Here is a 13196-nt window from a genome sequence, read left to right as displayed (position 1 = left end):
AGTGTCCAGGAAGTGTGGCATCTCAGAAAGCAACCTGAATGAGAATTTCTTAGTGTGGCAGGACAGCTAGGCCCCAGACGCTTGCAAGGGTAGTAGCAAGACTAGTACTTCTTTACTGTAAATAGTTCTTTATAAAAGTTCCTGTAAATAATAGAATCTTGTTTCCATGCTGCAAGCCTCATCAACATATTACAGACTTCATGCAGCAGCTCACTTATCCTAAGCTTGTACAAATGCTATTTCAAGCATAAGTTACAGTGCTCCAACATTAGCTACTGCAAGTTTTGTAGCAGCTGTGAGAAGGTTAACACCAGACTCTGCTTCTGCTTTCTGGGCCAGAGAGAAGTGGGAGCCACTATGACAGCCATTAGAGTACAACATCTTCATACTTTTATTCCAGTGAAGAAAAAACAGCTTCTCTTCCTAAGACAGCTCCCCAATTTTGGAGGGCTGATTTTAGGGAGAAAGATGTGTGGCATGTGAGTAAATATGGTAATAACAAATCAAGATGGGTAGAAGTGATATATTCTCTTATTTTTTTCTTCTGATGCCTTTATTTGTAAATTGTTTTAGTTTAGCTTTTAATCTCTTTGGGGACCTTCTTCCTGCATTTATGAATCACCCAGAGCAGCTATGCAGATCATACAAAATATGATCGTTTTAAGACAGCTTCTAAGCAGAAATATTTCTCCCTGATTTATCCCCATGCAATAAATAATCTAGGAGAATTATGAAAAGATGTAATTCTCTAAGATGTTATTAACTTTTAAGATATAGACCTAGCCTTGCCTAGTAGTGAATTAGATTTCAGGAAGAAAATTCTGATGTTAACATATTGGTTCAGCTAGAAATGAAGAACCATTTCAGTTATTTACTTGCAATACTTACAGTGATATGGAATTGATTCTGATTAACTACAAAGCAACTGAAGTGGAGTCAGTTTCTTTCCCCAGAACCAGAGCCAGCCTTAGGGGTGGGCAACATTGCTGACCATCTAGGGTGCTGTGGTCAGGAGGCACCAAACACCCCACTGCCCCACCCCACTCCAGCTGATCCCCACCCTAGGCAGGAGAAGCAGTGCATAGCCCAGCCCAGTAGGGCCTGGCTGAGCCCAGGTGATGCCCCCCACCCCAGTGGGGTCCCCTCATGCACCCCTGGCTCAGCCATTTGGGGCAGCACCCCCACTTCCCCATTGTCCTGAGATCCTGGTACAGTGGAAGGAGAGGCAGGCAGAGGGAGGTGCGGGGCCAGCCCCGTGGCCTCCTGATTGACTTCCAAGTTTCCACTCCTCCCTTTCACAAACTCTCCCTTTCTGGCCACTGTCTCCACTAAGCTCTGTGCACCTGTCCTGGCCCAGCCCGGCCTGCACCCTCCAGAGCATGGAGCAGGGAAGGATCCGGCTCTTCTCTGGTTCCCCTATGCACTGCTCCCAATTCAGGTGATCCAGCCCTAGCCCCAGTCCCAGCGCTGTACCAGCTCAGGTGGCAGTAGGATTTATCCCTGCCTTGCTATGACAGCTCCCTGGGTACAGCCCACTCCAGCAGCCCACTGTGGGGCAATGCAGAGCAGGGGCGGCACTATTTGGCTTGGTGGGATCTGATGTCCCTGAGGTACTGGTGTCCCTGAGGCCACTGCTCAGGAGAAGCTGGCTGGGCAGTGGAGGCAGGAGAGTACCTGCTTTAGCCCTGTGTCCCTGCCTGCCTGCCTCTGCCTACAGCAGAGGTGTGTGTGTGGGAGGGGGAGGCCATGGAGCAGCAGGGGGAGAATGTCAGGGGGGGCTGGCACCAAAATACAAGTTTGTCCAGGGCACCATTTCCCCTAAGGCTGCTTCTTCCCAGTATTTGGTACCCCAAGCCTGTGCACGATCTTATCAATGCACTGAGGAGACTCTATAATTTTACATTCAGAATTGATTGGGAAGATTTGGTAAACCTGATGTAATGTAATTTAAATGGCAAAAGTAAAATCCTTGTCCCACCTAAATAAACAGCAAAACTCCTATTGAACTAAATGTGGTCAAGCTTTCATCCCAGATCTCATTTTTAATTCCTGCATTTAAAGGTGTTAGCCAAGTTTTAAAGGTCTAAATGTATGTGTTATTTTATACTGACCTTAAGGTAGCTGCTCTTCCAAATGCTGCTCTGAACTGGGAAATCTGCTCCAGTTTGTCTAGAAGCAGCTGTTCCTTAGCTTGTTTTTCATGTATTATCTGGTCCCTCTTCTCTTCCTCTGCCTTCTTCTGTGCTTCTTTAAGCAAAGCTAAGCGTTCACGTAGTTCCACTATTGACATTTCACCAATTAAGCCATGGCCAGGAGTCTACAGAAAACACCAATTAAGGCACAAATAAACGGCTGAGAAAATGAAAGGAAGAACCACTGTGTAAAAAGAGAATATTGCCATCACATTCCAGTTCATATTGAAGTCAATCTGATTCAACTAATAGACATGGGATTTGGCCCTGCCTTATTATTTACAAGTTTCTTTCAAGGCACAGAGATCATTCTCAGAGCTGGGTCACAGCATGACACTAAGGGATATGGCAATATAACTTTTCACAGGACACGTTTCATAAAGGAAACACAAACTGAAGGAACCACAAGTATGAGCATTTCATCTGGTCAGTGAGGAGTCCAGTTAACAAAATATCCAGTTCTGAAAAGATTTTTTAATACATCCTTTTAGCATAGGGTAAAAGGGTTGGAAGGAACCTCTGAGTCTTGTAAGCCAACCACTACTCAAATGCAGGATTCACTGTTCCTAAACCATGCCGGACAGCTGTCTATGCTGTCCCTCAAACTTATAATGAAGGGGATTTCACAACTTCCTCAGGCAATTCATTTCATTGACCTACTGCTCTTACAGTTAGGAGGTCTCTTCCTGAGATTTAACTTAAATCTATTTTGCTGTAGTTTAAAACCCCTACTTCTACTCCTGCCCTCTATGGTAAGGGAGAGCAAGCAAATATCCAGGTCTGTTAAGTATTATGAATGTGAAAATGTCATGGGCTTTCGTTTTATTTTTTGTAGCCTGAAAATGTCTGTTTTGGAAAAGGAAGTACAGGGCAACTGAGTACATAAAATGTATTAGCTCAAATCCCAGGCATGTTCTGCACCATTACTAGGAAAATGTCACATAAACCTGAGTGATTTTATTAATTTCTTCTTTTTTTTGACTGGGCAGCTCAGTTTTTGATAATTTTGCACTTCACCACTTCCTTTTGACTTGATCTGGAATGAGCTTTTCAAGTATGACTTCAACTTTGTTGCATTTTCGTGCTCTTCTATCAGAGATGAATTAAACAGCAAAACATACTTCAAATTCTGCCTCTGGGTATAACTAGGATTTCCCTGGCAGCTGTATGTGAGGAGTTGGCAGAAGAATTTGGCTCACCGTGACTGGCAATGAAATGAACTAAGCTCATCAATGAGAAAGGACTGCAGTTCTGATCACCTTCATTTTCCTGAATCAGATACTGTGCACTGTTCTATAGCAGACCGTGACTGAAAAAGTACTGTAATTTCAAGCCCTGACTCTATTAAAGAAGTGTGTCTGCATTTGCAGAAGCAATCTGAGTAATACTGCTACATGCTAGATTATCTGTTTAGGAATCCTGCAGTGCCCAGCATCCATCCCCTGCACTCTCTGTAAGCACTGGTAGGCCTGTGGATTGCTGTATGTCCCCACATCTCCACAGGGTGGTTATATTCAATCTCTGGTACATAAGGTCTATTTATACTTGTTTGCTTCTTTGGTTTTTTTCACTGGTTGAAATGGTTTTTTCCTGTCCTAGGATCTGCAGGTGCAGAATAAGGGGCAGGGGCTGCTCTTGGCTATGTAGATACTTCAGCGGAAGTTCATGAACGTTGCCCTCAGTGGTTGCCAGATTGAGTCTGGGCCTGACTGTTATAAGAAGCACTGCTTCTAGCTGGTAGGGCTCTGGCTGGGAAGAGAGGAGATTTTGTTCCTTTTCATTTATTGTGTTTTAGATAAACTGTTTCACTAGTATTCTTTCCTTTCTCATTTCTTTTTAAATTTGTCTTGTTACTGAGCCAGACTTTATTGTCTGGTATTTCCCTGTTGGGTCCCAAATCCAGCCAGTTGTTCTTTCATCTCTCCTTCCTAAAGTGGTATGTATGGTCCACAGCGAACTCGTAACTCCTTTGGAAGAGTGGAGAGAAAAAGGGATGGGAGGGGGGAAGGGAAGGCTTGAGCACAACAGAGAGTAAGATGGAAGATTTCTCTGGGGGGCTGAGGAGCTGGTTGGGGGCAGCCTGGCTATTAACTAAAGACCTGGTTGTCTTCAGCTCTCAGGAGTGAAAACTGATGGTTGTGCTAGTTCCCACTGAAGGAAGAACACTGTCTCTCTGTTTTGGTTTCTGCTGATTTTTTTCTTTGTGTTTTTCAGCTGAGTTTCCAAGAGAAAAATTGAAACTAAAATAAAGAGGTTTGGAGATTTTATTTTGCTTTATCTTCTTATACTTTAATATTATCCTGGGGTATGTGGAGGGTGGGGCAGAGGGGACAAGGAAGTCCTGGGTGGAGCTTAGGGTAGTTAAATTATATCTCTGATGCTCCTGAAGCTGATTCCAGGCAGTAGGTGACTGGACTGACAAGTGGCAGAGCCAGGTTCTAAAAATGTCACTGAGGGAACAGACAGACATGGAGGCCCCCGGTTTAACTCATGGTGCTTCACATAAAGTGCCATGAGTTAGAGAACCCCCCCCACCAACCCAACAGATGTTTGCCTGTTGGATCAGGAGAGGATCAAGCCTGCCTGCAAGAAACCTGCCAGCAGACGAGGAGCCACCTCTCTGCCCCAGTCCTGCCCAGCCCTCCCCAGCTCTGGGGCTGTCAGCAGGAAGAGACGGGGAGGAGAGAAGGGAACAGCTTCAGGTGCAGGGCTGGGATTGTGTGACATATTAACTCTAGGAAACACAAGTTCCCAAAGGCGCTCTAAAGTGGAGCACCTTCACCTGATAACTCATTTGATGATGTTTAATTTGTCATGCAATTGGTCACTTTAAAAGCACTCTGCAGCTGTGTATGTGTGTCACGGCATGGCTGTAGAGCACTTTCAGGGGGCTGACTGCATAAAAAATGTAACCTCTGTTGGCACCTTGAAGGTTATGCAGGACTATTGTGGGGTTGTACTGAAAGGACTAATTCCACCATTGTAGCAGTATTGCTTATGGGAACATTTGTGGCATACTAGCTCTCTAAGAGGACACATTATAGCCACATTAGCATGATGCTGCACATGTGTACATGGGCAAATTAAACTCTCCTGTGAGGGGTGAAATCCTGGTCCCAGTTTGCCTCAACTTCAACAAGTTCATGATTTCATCTGAGATCACAATGTTCTCCACTAAAAAGTTTTTTACAAACTTTGAGAATATTCAGGATTGGATTTGACTGTCAATGTAAGGTGCCTATATTGGGTTCATATGGTGTATAATGCTGTGTAGTATGTACTATATTTACTGTATCCAAGATTACTTCAAATTGAAGAACCCCTCCCAATAATTAGATTATACACATAGAAAATTATAACTTATTATAATTCTAAAGATAATTGCTATAATTTTCCATGTCTAAAATCTAATTATTGGATGGTTGTCTTAAATTCGTTCTCCCTACTGCTGTTGGTGGGTAAAACAGTGGCAAGGGGCCAAAAAGCAGGTAAAGTGGTGGGAGGCACATAGAAGGAGGGCAAGAGGTTGGGGAGACCAGCCCCACCTGTTGCCTGCATCTCTATTTCTTTCCCCCTCCACTGCTTGACCCTCCCCCACTGCCACTTATCTTATGTAGCTGTTCTGGCTGTGGCTCTGGCTCTGGTCCCGGGTCACAGCACACAGCAGCTCTGGCCTTGGGCCTGGACAGCAAGCAATGGTGGTTCTGGCTTCAGCCCCATCTGGCAGAAGTGGTATCAGTGGCCCCGGCCCCAGCCCTAGCCCCAGCCAGGCAATAGTGGCAGTGGTAGTGGCAGCAGGAGCTCCAGCCCCAGCCAGGCAGCAGTGGCTCTGGCTCTGGCTCCAGCCCCAGGGCAATCAGCAGTGGCTCTGGCTCCAGCCCCAGGGCTGGATCAAGGCCACAGCCATAGCTGCTGTCTACCTGGGGCTGGTACTCAAATTAAAGATAAGGCTTTCTCCCTCCCTTACCCCACCCCCAATGTTGAATGGGGAAAGAAACCTCATCTTGGATTCAAGTAAATATGGTCATTAACATGCATGTGTGAAACATATACAATAAACACTTGACTGTAAGATGATTATTTTTCACTCTGATCTTACCTGGGTTAAATCAACAAACTTGTTCCTAAAGAGTGGTAAAGATTCAATGGCTCGGATCTGTTGAATCAATTCATATCTTTTTCTAAGCTTTTCCTCTGCTTCTTCCAAAGCTTGACGAAGAAGTTCCCGGCTCTCTTCGGACACTTCCTGAACTAAAAGAATCAACTAACATATGTTAGCTAGTTGCTGTAGGAAGTATCCTTTGAATGTCTTTCACACATCAGTAATGACAATAATAATACCAATCTGAATATACTTCAGGGAACAATCTTTCATTGGTGGGAGAAATGATTAGAAAAAACAAATAATTACCAGTACTTTCTGACTCTAATATCTGTGATTCTATGAAACTTATAAAACTCACAGCTAAAATATACATTAGTTTGTTTAGGGTTGACACATTAAATTAGTATTTAGTAATTTATTTTCTAATTTAGACTGAAAAGACCAAAATGCAGGGAAATGCATACTATTTAGTATTTAGATATACAGCTCCTATACAGAAGCAAATATTGCTAGCCTTGCAAGATACTCTAGAGACTGTATTGTGAGTAATCTCTTAGAAAGCAAAATAATGAAAATTCTTTACAGAGGAGAATTTTTTTTCTAGTGAGATCTTACCTTCTGCACTTCTCAGCTCTCAATGTTAGAGGCTGTCTATTACTCCACTGAATGTTATTACAGCTTTGTGATAATGTAAGCACCATGCAAGTCCCTGGGGAGAAGGATGGACCAGCCTCCTGCCCAGCCTTCATGGGTGCCTGTACACAAACTGGGAGGCTGCTCCAACGTGCTGTAATTACAGTGCGCTGGAGCAGACTTGATTAATCGAGTCTGCTGGAAGAGGCTAATTAGTGCACTCCAGCCAACCGACCTCTGCATCTCATGTATCAGCATCTCTGCGCTTCAAAATGGCATTCATGAGTTTTAGATAAAGTGCTCCTGGTGCCATTTTGAAGTGTGGGGACATAAGATACATAAGATGCTAAGGGTGCTTTAATTAGAGCAGCTCTTGGAGTTGCTTATTTGTATACAGGCAGTCCTCAACTTACAACAGTTCAAGTTACAACGTTTCGCACTTACAACATTTATAAATTGACACCCCATTTCAACTTTACAACGCCAGTTTCGACTTACAACACTTGATCTGATGCAATGCCATGCCAGCAAACAAGTTCACTGAGTCGCTCATCTCCCTGGAGAACATCTGTCCAAACTTCCTTGAACATTTTCTTTAAGAAAGCAGACAAGACTCCAGAAAAACCTGCAGGTGAGACTCCTGAGAAGACTCCAGCCAAGAATCCTTCGAAAAGTCCAACCAAGAGCCTTTCAAAAAGTCCAGCAAAGTCACCTCGAATAAGTCCTTCCAAATCAATATGATTGCTATTTACAATATAAATACATTAATGTAGCTATATTACTCATCTATAATTGATTGAGTACAAAATTCTGGGGTATTTTTGGTGAAAATAGGGTATTGGGCCTTGGTTCAGGAACAAATCTCCCATTTATAACATTGTTTTGTATGAGAAAATTGGTTCTGAGTTGCAATGTTTCGACTTAAGACACAGTTTTCAGGAACCAATTGTGTCTTAAGTCTGAGGACTGCCTGTATTGTATACTATACTGTACAGCTTATAATGGAGTGTAGGGATATGTATTCTAGAATTTTTCTCCTCTCCTCTCCTTTCTAACAAAACTAGGAGTCATGTGTTGAAATTGAGAAGAAATCAAGAGCAGCATGGTCTGCTATCATTTTTGCAATATGAATACCTATTTGCCGTTTATATTTCTGGAGCTTCATTTTTGCTTGCTTCACGTTCTTGTGTCCTTCTACCACTTGTTCCACCAACTCTCTCATTTCCTTCTGTTCCTGAAGGCGTCTCTCTGCATACTGGCACATCAGTTCCCCTATCTAAACCCCAAGCAAATAACAAGTCAGTAAAGCTTCTGACAGTTTTTATGCTTCAAACCATTTAAACGGTGGAAGGATACTGGTTTTGCCAGATGTTCACCTCCACAAGTAACACATATGTTGTGGGGGGACAGAAGAGGAATCCCAATTCAGGGGACCTGCTTCTGCCTCTGTTATAGCAACTTGTAAAGTTTGATGGAGCTCCAGGGCTAGAGCAACCTCAATAGCCAGGGAAACAAGAAACAGGCTGTTCAGAAGGCCAGAGAGAAAGCACTAAGGACAGGATGTTCCTTTTCACCATGTCCTTGGGCTTTCTCCCAATTTCTTCTAAGAGCAGATAAGGAGCTGCCCTGTGCACTGGTCCTGCTGTACTGAGAACAGTACAGCCTGACACAACCCTGGTTTTAGCTATGAGCCTGCACTGCATTTCTGTAATGCAGCTCTTAGTTCTTGGTTACATGTGTTTGGGAGAAGAGAGGTGTTTTTTAGCCTAAAAAACTGCGCACTTGGAAATGTATTTATTTCTTGAAATAGCTGTTTGTTTAATGCATGTTCTGTCATTGGGCTTCCCCAGTGAAGAGGCTCCATATAACCCAGAAAGCAAATAAGATGAGCAAGGCAGACCTTTTCAGATTTACTTGCCTTGACTCCATTCTAACACAGTAATGCAGTTACCCACATAATGATTATACTCAAAGCAAATGCATCTAAAGCTAAGTATCTGCACTTAGTTACTTTACACCAGTGGTGCTCAACTCCCAATTGTGGGCTCCTACCTAGGAGTCAGGCTAGCACACTGGATTGCACCCATGGACCAACTTCACATGCCAATCTCAGATGGAAGCTGACCTTTAGACTGGCCCCATGCTACTTATCTGGTCCCAGGACCAGAAGGCTGGTCACCGTTACTTTAAACCATTTATTTCAAATATACTACAAGTTCTGTTGATGTGATTTAAGGCATGAGATTCTTGCATTAGCTGCAATCTACTGTTAAAGTAATAAAAAGTGGGCATGTCTACATGAGATGCTGACTGCAGAGTAGCAAAAAAATACTGTGCAGTAGCACCTCACAGCACAGAGTGCTAATCACCTGAACTAAACGCATGTGTAGAATATTACCTGAAGATATTCGCCAGCACTACTGCACCGTAACTCCAGTTACTGCACATTTATTTAGTAGTTGCTAATACAAGTACTAAATAAATGCACAGTAACAACTGCGCAGTACCGTCTCATGTAGAGATACTCAGTTTTGATTTAAATTCTGTATCTTGATATCATAAAAGCCTCCATATCAATAGGAAACCCATGTCTGAGCCATTCTATAATCTCCATTACCTCTTCTCTCATTAGGTCAGCCTTCTTTTTGTTTTCCTGAATTACATTCTGGCGTGCAAGAACTGCCTCCTCATGACTCAGTTTCCCTTGAAGCCTTCTACACTCAATCTCAGCCAGCTGTTCTTCCAAATCTTTTTTGCGCATCTGCTTTTGCCACTCCAAGAATTCAGATGGGTCACGGGCCCCTTGCAGCAAACTTTCAATTCTGTCAATAGGAAAGAAACAGGATTCTGTACGGAGGAGAAGTCTTTTGGGGCCTGTCCTGATCTGCAGAACACTTATTGCTGGTTCTGAGGTTAGGTGTTGATCTTTGCCTGAAGAATCAAGGCCATTATTGCTGGATCACTGAGCAAGTGCATGTTAACTTCAGCCAGAAGTGTAGGAGCATTTCCCAAAATGTAGGAAGAACAAGAGGCTGGGACACAGGTGGCTCTGCAAACAGAGAGTAGGAATACCAAGGGCAGAAGACAGTGTGTTCATGTACGCATATGTGGCACTGGAGCTACCAATAACACTCAATCCCAAGAAGAGGATAAATTTTATCTATGCACAATGAACTTAGTTCTCCTATTGCTTAGACCTGCCTATGCTAGTGGGGATTCAGGAGTTATTTTTGTTTTTCATCATAGATAAGCATGAGGAGAATCAGACCCCATGTATGTATACAGGGATGTTTGGCTCAGAGCAAGGCAGGAACTTCATTTGCTTACAAACCTGAATAATTGCAATGGTGTCTTTCTACAACCTCTTGAGCACTTTTCTTTGAATTGGATGGTAGTTTTAAAAGAGCACTGATATGAAACTTTGCCTGTTGGGAGAGTTTTTTCTATTAATTCTGTCATTCTGCATTATGGCAGTTAAGACCAACTATAACATCATTGCACTGAGACAATGAGGTCTTCAAGCTACTGGGCAAGACCTTGTCCTTATTGTTTATGTTGGACTGAGAAAGGAAAGCAGAGCCAAACCAAGAGTAAAGGCTGTGTGTAGGCGAAACGAGAGGTATGTGTGCATGACACTTTAAAGCAGGCTAAATGCTTTTGCACTGCTTTGATGATGTTGGTGTTTGCATGCCTTGGCGGTGTATTGTGCATTAATTCCAGCTGCTGTAGGAAATTTGGCGGCATAATGCGCCTTAAATGACTTGGGGCACAGCAAATAAAAACTCCTTCAAGAAAAGCAGTGAGTCTGATCCCCCTCCCCCTAAGCCTGCCTGCCTGAGCTGTGTGGGGGCCCAGTGCTTCCCTCTGCAGCTGCGGTGCCCTCTGGGACTGCCTGAGCTGGGTACCTGCGGGTACATGCTGCAGGGGAGGCACCGGCACTGCTGCTGTGGAGGGAAGCCCCAGCCCCCTCCCCCGCAATCCAGAGACTGCTCTGCCTGCCAGAAGCTCAACCTCCCCTCCCCGCTGGAGAGACAGGTAAGTCAGCAGGGTGTGTATACAACACATGGGTTTAATCAGCCCTAAATTGAAGTGGTGTTTTTTAAAACCCACCATTTCAATTTAGAACCCCTGTTTTGTCTACACAGGCCCAAAGACACCATACCAATCCTGATGTGAAGGAAGACTGGCTTGGAGCCTTGGAAAAGGGCACCAGTGCACACTGAGCTGCAACTTGTTATTGCTCTCAAATTGGAGGATGCATTGTGTGCTGCTAACCATTATGCACACAAGGAGCACAGTAGTAAAATTGTGGAGGGGGAAGAGCAGGGCACCAGCCCCAGGCTCTGACTATGAGGGGGTGCCAGGATGAGAACTTAATTTTATATGCTGCAAAAAAACCCTTTGGATTCACATAGCATATACTCATGATGCGGAAACAGAACAGTGCATCTACACGTGCAATTAATGTGACTGAATAAACTATGGGGCAAATTGCACTGCAGCAAACCACTCCCAGGCACAGCGTCTACATGTGTGCCCAGGACAGCAGCAAATTGAGCCAGGGAGGAGAAGTTTAGGCCAGGGCTGCTCCTGCCCTGCTCTGCTCCCCTGCAGCCGTCAGGGGAAGCTCCAGGCTCTGACTGCAGCTGCCTAGGTACCAGCCCTGGACTGGCAGAGGGCCCGGGGGTCAGCCCTGTGATCTGGCTGGTGGTGATAGTGTGGCACTGGCATCTGGGGGGCAGCCCCAGGCTGGAAGAGGGCACAGGAGTGGGAATGGGGTTAGGCCCAAATAGCAGGTAGTTGCGTTGGGTGATGGAGGAGCTGGCTGTGCTACGAGGCTACTGCAGCTGCCGAGTCACGTGACTAGGCTGTAAGCAGGAGTGTGGTCCCTTGCTGGTTGGGCTGATCAGGCGCAATTTGCTCCCAGGTAGGCGTTTGCAAAGTAAATAACTCCACAGTAGGATAGTACTTGTATTTACAAATACTACCCTGCTGCAAAGTTTATTAGTTTTCTGCGACTTAGTAGCACCGCATGTGTAGATGCAAGATGTTTACTGTGGAGCTAATTAGGCAACTGCAGTAAACGTCTCATGTAGACGTGTCCAATGAGTGACAAATTAACTCAGAATAAATTCCTGAGACTCATACTTTTCAATCTGCCAGGGCCCAAAGGTCAGTTCCTCAGCTTATGTCTATCAATGTAGCTCCACTGTGGAGCTACAAGGAATGACAGCAGGCTAGAATCTAGCAGCAAATGGAAACAGAATGTGTGACAAATATAAAAAATGAATGACACCAAACACATTATTGAAGCAGGACTCTTAATGTTGAAGGACTGACCCCTAGCAGACAGCACTCACTCAGTGGCCCAGATTTCATTATACTCAACTGTAATAAGGATGGGCTGCTAGATTTATATGGAACACAGGTGGACTTTGGATTAAAATGAGTGACATCCTTCAAAACGAGGGATATTTGACAGGTATGAGTTTAAACCTTATATTCAGCATGTTTACCCCAGAACCTTTTTGGAGGTCAGATGCTTCTTAAGAGGTTACTAATGTTTAGTGATCAGCCTGCTAGTCTGGGTGGATGATTTGTAATAATAACTCAACATAACATTTTATAGCTTTTAACTCTGTTGAAATTACTGTTGTTAACTTCTATACTTCAAGTGAAAGAACACAACTTGCATTGTTTATTCAGCAGTCACTCTCTTCTCCATTACCCCAACAATTAATGGGTCAGTTGAAACAAAGGCTTTTAAATAATGCACACCCAGACTCTTTTATTATAATGGAAATAAGTGTGTGTGTATAAAAATAAAAGTTTGACTAGGAAATTCTAAGTGCAATAGACCACACTGAGGTCAGATGTAATTGTACTGATGGAAATGGAGATGAATTTGTCTTAATATTAATGGTCATGCATATATAGCCTATAAGTATACATCTGTTACGCATGTCTGGATGTGTATCTGTGTAACTATTTACCCAGAAAAAGGTGTTTGTATATATAAAACAGGAATGTACAAGTGGGCACTAGCTGGAATTAGAAGATAGACACACTGTACTATATTTACAATAAAATGAAATAATTCCTTGACAATTCAGTGTAGACGTTAAATTTCATTCCAGTCTGTTCATTATTAATCATGCATGTTGTTAGAACATTTTCATAAAGCTTTACACAAAATGCACTATATTAGCTTAATTAGATTTTACTTAACCTCTTGTATTGTACTCTTTACAATATCAAGGGATGTA

At 43.6% G+C, this 13196-nt stretch overlaps 1 protein-coding gene across 1 annotated transcript in view; it reads right to left on the bottom strand.

Annotated features, from left to right (window-relative positions):
• The window catches only part of CFAP99 (cilia and flagella associated protein 99), a 102970-nt gene that overhangs the window by 22635 nt on the left and 67139 nt on the right, over window positions 1-13196 (bottom strand). Inside the window, exons 11-14 of the mRNA XM_090035436.1 lie at window positions 9548-9752; window positions 8065-8206; window positions 6292-6443; window positions 2112-2317 (exon numbers count right to left, since the gene is read on the bottom strand). Of these exons, the coding sequence (XP_089891562.1) occupies window positions 2112-2317; window positions 6292-6443; window positions 8065-8206; window positions 9548-9752 (705 nt within the window). The remainder of the gene's footprint in view (window positions 1-2111; window positions 2318-6291; window positions 6444-8064; window positions 8207-9547; window positions 9753-13196) is intronic.

The sequence above is a fragment of the Crocodylus siamensis genome, chromosome 2, assembly GCF_052110815.1.
Source record: "Crocodylus siamensis isolate JL-2025a chromosome 2, ASM5211081v1, whole genome shotgun sequence".
Classification (NCBI taxonomy): Eukaryota; Metazoa; Chordata; order Crocodylia; family Crocodylidae; genus Crocodylus; species Crocodylus siamensis.
The sequence above is the reverse complement of the archived record's forward strand: the minus strand, read 5'-3'. Positions and strand labels throughout refer to the sequence as shown.